The sequence below is a fragment of the Apis cerana genome, linkage group LG11, assembly GCF_029169275.1.
Source record: "Apis cerana isolate GH-2021 linkage group LG11, AcerK_1.0, whole genome shotgun sequence".
Classification (NCBI taxonomy): domain Eukaryota; kingdom Metazoa; phylum Arthropoda; class Insecta; order Hymenoptera; family Apidae; genus Apis; species Apis cerana.
This window is the reverse complement of record NC_083862.1, coordinates 5,257,192-5,267,104: the sequence shown is the minus strand read 5'-3', so window position 1 is coordinate 5,267,104 and position 9,913 is coordinate 5,257,192. Positions and strand designations below refer to the sequence as shown.

The window sequence follows — 9,913 nt, the reverse complement described above, 5'->3', positions numbered from 1 at the left end:
ACACACGCACATATATTAGTTATATATTAGTATATCATATTATTTATAAAACTATTTATAAATATATATATTTATAAAACATATAAATACTTTTTATAGAAAAAAACTATTTAAATATTGCATTATTTGCATATATTTATTATAATATTAATAATAATATTATTGTTATAATAATAATAATATAATAATTGCAACTTATTTATAAAATATTTCATAAAAAAATTTCACATTTTAGATTAAAATAAAAATGGATACTTAAAAATATTTATAAATAAAATAATTTATAGATTAAATAATAATTAAATTAATAATAATAATATTAACATAACATAATAATAAATTAAAAAATAGTAAATGTTTATTTTAAAAAAGTAAAATTTCAATTTTATAAAAAAAATAATTACTCTGTTATAGATGAGTGGTAAACGAACAAGAAGTTTCAAATGCGCGGTTCACCATCGTGACCGTGAGGTCTGCTCGGAAAACGATTTTCATCTGCTCGTACATGAACCTCCTCTTTTTCGCAGGTATGATTATTTTAAATATTATTATTTAAAATATTATTTTTAATAGCACTCAACAAAGCAAAATTATCAAAAATTAAAATATTATAAAAGATATTTCATTAAAGATATTGGAATAGATTATTCTCGAAATTATTATAAATACAAAATATGACATAAAGATAAATTTAAAAATTATTAATTTTAATTGAACATCTTGCCGATGATATTTGATCTTGATATATATCAAAAACATATATTGTCATTTTGAGTAATTTTTTCTTATAATTTAATCAGCAGTTTCTTACCGTTTTCGAGATATATAAAAAATGAATTTCGTATATGTATCCATAAATATATTATATTAATCAGTATGTGACTGTTATTTATCTACTAAATATATTATAGTAACTGGTGTTCAAAATATATAACGAATAAAGTAATCAAAGAGCTACTTCCATACGAATTATAATGAATTTGAAATATCTCAAGCATAACTCAAACAGAATTTTGGAATTCCACAATTATAAGAAAAAATGGGAAGAGAAAAAGAAAAGAAAAGAAAAGAAAACGTTCCATTTTATTATTTTGTTGAAACAAGAATCTTCTTACTGTATTTCAGTTCTATGTGTTTTATGCTCCATATCATTATCAATATACGAAATAACAATGTACATCGCATAACCTGCAAAATATCAATAATCAAAATTTACTTTTTACTTCTCGATAAAAGAACACTATTTTTTCTTTATCATTTTTGTTATTCTCCTGTAAAGTTTGAGCATCTTTTTTTCGTGTTAATGAACAAATATTAATGTATTGAACGAATATATTATTGCTTATAAATGTGATTTATAATCAATTAGAACATTAAAAATTTCTTCACGATTATTCGTAAATGCAATTCTTCCGTTTAACATTCTTTCTCAGATTTAATCTTGACAAGACACGTGTGCGAATTAAAGAGTGAATTGTATATTTCAGGATATATGTACAGCAAAAAAATATTGATATACTTTTAAAATGTGATAATTTTTTTAAAATTAAACTTAATATTTTAAGTTATTTTATAAATTAAAACTAATTTACTAAGTGATATACCAAAAAAATTGCAATCACATTTTATAATCACATTTTTTTATTTGAATCTTTAACAAAGATGTAAAAAATAAATTTTGAAAATTTATGAGTTACATCTAATTGAAAATTTCATTAAAATTAAAACACAAACACAAATTTACAAAATATATTTTTTAAACATAGTTTTCATTATAGAATCAAATAAAGAAAGTGATATTAATTATTTTCTTTACCATTGAAATAAATTGCAATTTTTTTCAAAATTTTTTTTATATAATCTAATAATCTTTTTATCTTTTTAAAATAACTCAAGATTAGATTAGAAACATATATTTAGTTTAAAAAAGTATTTTAAAAGAAATACTAATACTATTTGAAGCTATTATAATTTGGAATTTTTAATAAAATTTTTGATTATTTTATTTTATCAAATTTTAAATTTGTTAAAAACTTTATATATATAATTATACATATATTATTTAATTTTTTATACTTTATATTATTTTATATTATTTTATATTATTTATATTATTATATTAAAGTTATATTATTATATTATAGTTTATATCATTTTATATTACTTATAATTTTTATTATTATTTATATTAAAATTAGATATGAATTAGAAGTTTTTAAAGTAAAATAATTGGTGACTAAATACAAATTATAACTTATTTACTAAATATATTTTAGAGATTTATTTTTTTTTATGATATAAAAATAATTTTTTCTCGACAATTAAGTTTTAAATTATAAAAATAATAATATCGAAATATAGAATCTATATAAGATAAAAATAAGTTTTTAGATAATAAAAAATTGTTTTGTTAGATTTTTTTTGGATTTTTAATTCAAAATTGAAATGTAAAAAATAAAACCATTATTATTGAACATATTCAAACATTATTTATTTCTTTGAATTGAAATTTTATTTATATCAATTTTTTAAATAATTCGATTTAATATTCTTAAATGTTCCGAAAGTTTATTTGTATATTAATTATTATTAATTATTTATTTAATATATTATATATATTATATATATTATTATATATATTATTAATTAAATGTTTATTATATATATAAATATGTATTTTTCATCTTATCTATTCATTTGTCAATATTATATTTTAATATTTTTTTAGAAATTATTAAATTTTTCCATTTTTTTATTATAGAAATTTTATATTTAATAATAATAAATAATTAAATTTTAAATATATAAATTCTAAAGATAAAAATTAAAATTTTAAATTTAAAATTTAAAAAATGGAAAATTTTTTAAATAATATTCTCTGCAAATTTTAAATTAATCTAAATTATTTAAAAAAATAAAAAATATAAAAAATTAAACCAAATAATAGAAAATTAATTTTATGATTAAAATTATTTTATTTTATTAAAAAATATATTAAAAAAATTATATTAGAAAATAATAAAAAACAAAATTATAATTAAGCGGAATTTGATTAAAATAGAACGGATGAATAAAATGACACATTAGCGATTTTCTTTAACAAAATGTGCGATTAAAAATATGAATTTGAAAAATATGAATCATATGAATTTAGATGAGTCAATATGAATCTAGATAATCGTCAAAACATTTTATGATTGATTCCGCGAAGATATTTTTTTGTGTATTAAAGCATAAAAAATTTTATGTGTAAAAATTTCGATATAAGAATGGCATAATAATTATTTTTTAGCTTGAATATTTGAAGAAATGATAATTAAAACATTCCGTTTTATATATTTTACGCTATATTTTGACAATTTCTTTTTTCATTAACTTTTTATTTTAAATTCTTTATTTGAAAAAGTGTAAATATTAAACATTTTCTAAAATCATGTTTACATATAAAGCAAAATAGAACAATTTAACATTTTTTGTATAAAAAAAATTAAAATATTTTTTTTAATATATATTTATGTTTTCTTTAATAAATATTCAATAGTATTATGTTATATTGTTGACTAATAAAAATTGTAAATTGTAAATATATAATTATAATATAAAATATATAATTTATATATTTATGATTATATGAAATATGATATATTACATATTGTTCATACAAAATTTGTTTGTCTATCTTTAAACATTTTAACTTTAATATTATCTATTATATTTTTAGTTTTTATAGAGAAAGTGCAGCATATTTAAAGTACCATTTTATTCAAGAAAAATAAAAAATTTTAACAAAAAATAGAAATAAATAAAATTATATAATATGAAAAAATAATAAATTTTATGTTTCAAACTCTCAATAGCAAAAAACAATAAATATCTTTCATATTATAAAATTTCTTATTACAAAATTAAAAAAACAAATAAATAATAAAATTTTTTTTATAATTTTATCATAAAAAAATCACAGTATAGATTTTTATATAAATTTTAATTTTAAAATTTACTTACATTAGTCATAGATATAACTTTCGGAATTATAATTTACATACTGTACATTCACACTATACTCATATTTTATACATATAAAATACCATATATTTACTTCTCTTTTTTGTGGTCACCGTAATTTACATTGCAGAAGAGGCAAATTACAGTAGATTTTAAAATATTCAAAATTATATTCATCTTCTGATATTAACAATATTAATACTATTAGCAATAATATCGAAACCATTAGAAAAAATTGCAACATACAAAATTATAATGTACAAATTATAATATACAAATAGATTAAATAATTTTTATACTATAAAATTTTAACATATTTTAATGATATAATTGCATCGATTGAATATTTGTTGAAAGCTTTTGCAAATTGACATTTTAATTTCTCTGCAGATTAAAACTGATAAAAATTATAATTTATTTATAAATATGATTAATTAAGAAATCATTTGCTTCTATTATATGTCTATTATATGTCTATTATATCTATTATATCTTCTATTATCTATTATGAACTAAATAATTATAATTATTTCAATAATATACTTCATTCCCAAATATACTGCATTTATGTTATTATTATTTATTATATAATACTTTAAAATAAAATTTTTAATTTAATTTATATAAAATTATATTAATTTATATAAAAAAATTAAGATTTTGCAGTAAATATTTTACTTTATCTTTTTGAAAAGAATGAAATTTAAATACTAACCTTTGAAAAATTGTATTTTTGTTTAGTTAAATATTTTTTTAGCGTTAAAAAATCTTATTTTTTCAGTTCTTATAGTCAAATTCTATATAAGATAAATGTTATTTTTGCCTTTCATTTTTTGTTAGCATAATAAAAAAAAAAGTTTCTTTTTAGATAATTTTTTTTCTATAAAAAAAGAATAATATTCAAATAATATTTAAATATTATGAAACAAATAAATTTATAATATTATCAATATAATAATAGAAATGTAATTAGTACTTTTTAATAATATTTATTAACGTCATAATTATATTTATAAAACCATATTAAAAAAATATTTCTTTTAAATAAATTAATAAAAAATTTCAATAAATTAATATTTTTAAAACGTAAATAAATATATACTGAGGAACGTTACATAAAAATCAATCGGTCATAATCAAAAACATTTCAATCGACAATATTCTTAGGAATGTCACAAGGAAATTAATCACTTTTCTTTTCGTAAGCAATTCGATGAAATTAATAGGTATGGATATGTATCAAACATCAAGAAGGCGCCAAGTCTCTCGAACGTGATCGATTCGACTTGTTTCTAGATGTCATTCATAAATAATTCATCGTATCGTCGGCACGAGAGATCGGGAGAGAGGAACAAAGAAAAATGAAAGCGTAGTGAGAACAAGCGAATGAATGAGTTGGAGAATAAGTAAATGAGTAAAGCGACTGAGTAAACAAGACCAAAAGAATATGAAAAAGAAAAAAGTAACAGAAAAAAAGAAAGTAAATATAACAAAACTATACATGATAAAAAAAAAGTAAAGATAAATGAAAAATCATAATGAAATGAAATAAAAGAAAAATTGCTAGTGAAAAGAAAAAAATGAAAATGAAAATACACATAGAGGTTAAAAGGTAAAAAAATATAAGAAAATGACATAAAAAGAAAAAATTAGATGGGTATCTTTGGAAAAAAGATTAAAAAATGAAGATTATAAAAATTAATATAGTAAAAATTTTTAATAAAAGTTTATAGTGAATAAAAGTTTATTTATAGTGAAATTTTAAATAAGATTAATATAGTAAAAATTGCAATATAAATTTTTTGAACGAACTTCAGCCAAAAACTTTATAAAAAATTTCAATCGATTAAGCTAGCACTTATCAAATTGAAAAATTTACGAAACTTTACTATTCTCTCTTTCTTTAGCTCTTTCTTCTACAATATGAAGATACAATATGTTCTAAAACAGAAATTGCATATTCTATTAAAACTGTTTAAAGTTCTATTTTACCTCGTTAAAATAAATGATCAAAGAGGCACGTCTCGAAAATGAAAAAAATGAAACGACGGGAAAAACGGTCAAGAATACAGACGAGAGATAAAACCGTCGAAGAAACAGACAAATGACACGAATCGAAAGTAAAAATGGAATAAAATGTATTTCGCTCAATCGCTAATCTTTTCCCTCCTCTTTATTCCTCTTTCTCGTGCTGTCATCGTTCGATAGCATGAAATCTCCAGACTAGCAAGGAGGAGACATTCCTGCGCATGTAAGATAAGAAGCAATGGCAACCTGCAGCCAGGCTCTTTGCAAATAAAATATCGCTCAAGCATCAGGCAGACAGAAGAGAGGAGATGAAAGAGCAGAGAAACGAAGGGTGGCCGGACGGAAATATGACGAGACTATATTCCAGGCAGGTAGCGCGAGCACGCTTGGAATTCGATGCGAGTAGAGCCCTTAAGTCTCTGTGTTCTCTCCCCTTCTTCCTCGACGACGTTCTCGTTGATGTTCAACACGGCCTAACACCTCAGCACCCTCTTTTCATCGCCATTCAACCACCAGCAACAGAAGTTAGACCATGTAAATTTTCGTGGCGAAGCGAATAAAAGTGTAAAAGTAGTGTATGACACCCCTGAGACACGTTAGCGCACTGCTCTCTTGCTTTGACATGAAAAAGACTAGAAGAAGAATGTTTTAGTGCTGATGATTCCTTCTGTTAGAAGAAAACGAACGAACGCTGTGATGTGTTATGAGGCCAGATGGAATATGATGATAATCATTGATTTGTCGTGTAATAATCCAGAGATACATGAGAATTGATGAGATTTTGGAATGCTTTTCGATTAATTTTTAATTAATCTTTAAGAAACGTTTTTATGAATTTTTCTTTATGAATATCGATATTAAAAAGTGTAAATATAAGAGTAAAAAATAGTAAGAATTAATCCTTGGCACATTTATATAGTTCAATTAAGGTTGATTCTAAATAAGTGTTTTTGTATTTCAATAAGTTTTAAATAATACAATATAAAGAAATAATATCAAGATTTCAACAATTTTGAATTGCTAAGTCAAAATGGTTAACCGGGTGCTATTATCCAAATATTAATCGCTAAAAAAAGTTTTAATCAAAAATAAAAATATAAAATAGATTATTTAATGTGATCATCTTAATCATTTTTAAAATCAAAATTTTTGTTATTTATGATTTAAACACTTACATCTTTGAAAGACTGTCGAAATAATAATATTTAATTCTTTTTATATCTTTTTTAAATAAATATTCAATTATGTTTCATTTAAATAAACTATTTATCACTGTATTATACTTTTATCACTGTACTTTCATTACATAAAAAAATATTTTTTTAGTTTTGAGCTTATTACATTTACTAAAAAAATTATAAACATATGTACATTAAGAATAAAGTTTTCGAAAATTACTATCGAGAATTATTTATATTTTATTTTTTGTTAAGAGATTTTGTTGTTGAAATTGAAAATTATTAATAAATAATCTCTCTCAATATTAAAAAATAATTTCTGAACAACAACTTTCAAGAATTTTGCTCTGAAATCTATTTCGTAAAAATTACAGATAATTAGATAAAAAAATCACAAATAATCACTTTAAAGATTCTTTGAAATTTATATATTATTAATGATAAAAAATTTTAATTCATTTAATATTTTATATTTACAATGCCATATACTTACATTTTATATATAAAATGGAATAATAATTTTAATCATTTTTTATCTCTATTATAATATATATATTATATATTATATATTTATCTATTATATATATATATTATATCTATTATATATTTATCTCTATTTAAAGAACTTTTATTTATAAAGATTACTTTTAATAAAAGATTTCTAAAATTTCATAATTTCTCTTATTATTTATTTATTCTTAAAATTAAAATATTTCAATCGCTTTTATAATATCTAATATAAAGTTGTCTAAAAATAAACAAATGAAAAAAATAAAACAATGAAGATTATTAAAAACATTTAAAATAATTTTTCTTTTCGCATCAATAATTGAAATTATAAGATAGCAGAAACCTCCACTTTTTTTATTACTTTGTAGCAATGTTTGTAGCATAAACAGTAAAAATTTATCATTGTTGAAAGTAATGCATCATTGAATCTGATATAATGCATTGCAAGTATTTAAAGTATTTAAATATAATGCGATCAATATTTCAATATAATTAACTATATATTTGTTTTCAAATATAATTTTATATTTAAATATATATAAATTTTATATACTGATTTCAATATACTTAATATAATATAAAATTTAGAATATTTAAAAATTCATAATATAAATTATTAATATTAAATTATAAATATATTATTTATATTTATTTATTTATATCTAAAGTATTTCAAATATAAAATTATTCAATTTACATAAATAAAGAAACAAAAAATTCAAAATATTTCTTCTGGAATATAATTAATATAATATATTATGTTAATAAAACATATACAGTAATATTAATTTTAAAAAAAGTTTTTATTTAAATTCAAAACTTTTTTTAATTGTTAATTAGTTTAATTAACTATTATTAAATGTTAAGATCGATTATAAATATAGTTAATATCACATATATATATATTTTAAATATATTTAAAATATAAATAAAATTATATTATATTCCATATATTATAATATAATATAATATAATATAATATATTATAATATATATATTCTTAAAAAAGTTTGTTCGTAAACTAGACTGATTATGAATCCATAAGAAATTACTAGGAATAATATGCTAGCTACATATTTCGTTTCAAACAATAATTCAAGTTTAAGTGTTTAAAAAAATTTAATGAATGAGATAATGAATTGACTAATTATTACATATATCAAATTAATTATCACGAAGAAATTTTATTTCACAAACTAGGATATTAATTTATAGAAAAATTACTTATCATTTTTATAAAAATGAACCATTCAATTTAAAATTTCACAATCATTTCTTTTTCAAGAATTGTCTTCCATTTATAACAATTATTCCTGCAGTCATAAAAGCACCAGTTTCTCTGGAAAGAACGAACTCTGTAATTGGAAAGTTGCACGAAAGCCGCCAACTTACACAATTCTTGTCTATATCCGCGCATGTGCATGTACATGAGGGACGTTCATAATCGTGGTACAACATGTAGAGAATGGAAAATTTTTTTCAAAATACTATGCTATAAACGTAGATTTCTTTTTATTTTACAGATTCTTGCGTGTTTGTTTTTTTCTTTTTCCTCCTTCTTTCTCTTTCTCTTTTTTACTGTTAACCAGGATGTGCGAAGAAGCGCTTTCTTTTTATCCTTATCCTAATTAGAACGATTGATTTTCAATATAGTGCCTTTCTCTATGACCAGACTGCTGCTTATACAAAGCATAAATCCATGTTATAAAACCACAAAACAAAGATTCATCCTTCTTTTAGGTCATTAAATTTTCGTTAAGTTTACTGTAATTAATGTGATTGATTTCATTTTTGTGCATAGTTGTTTTGTATGTGAGAACACTGCAACAATGAGAGGAATTTTTCTACTGTAAAAAATTACATTTTGATCCAAAATAAGGGATTTTTTTTTTCGTATTTTTTTTTTAATATTAGATTTATGGATATTAACTATATATCTTTTTTTTACTGAAATCCGTCTTTTTGACGGGTACATTAAAATGCAATTTTTTGTAAATTATTTATTTAAAATCTATTATTTTTTTTATAGATTTTTATAGATTTTTATTTACTGTTGTCTTCAATACATTTTTTATATATAAACTCTATCTTGTATATATATTTTCCATATATATATTTGTTAGATTTAATGAAAATGTAGTTAGACTCCAGACATTGAATTGAAGTTAATATTTTGTTCGTCGTGATGATCA

At 19.8% G+C, this 9,913-nt stretch overlaps 1 protein-coding gene across 1 annotated transcript in view; it reads left to right on the top strand.

Moving 5' to 3' along the window:
* The first annotated feature begins 407 nt into the window (after positions 1-407).
* The window catches only part of LOC108001549 (protein rhomboid), a 273,352-nt gene continuing 263,846 nt past the window's right edge, over positions 408-9,913 (top strand). The window contains exon 1 of the mRNA XM_062081488.1: positions 408-527. Within this exon, the coding sequence (XP_061937472.1) occupies positions 415-527 (113 nt within the window). The 5' untranslated portion in view covers positions 408-414. The remainder of the gene's footprint in view (positions 528-9,913) is intronic.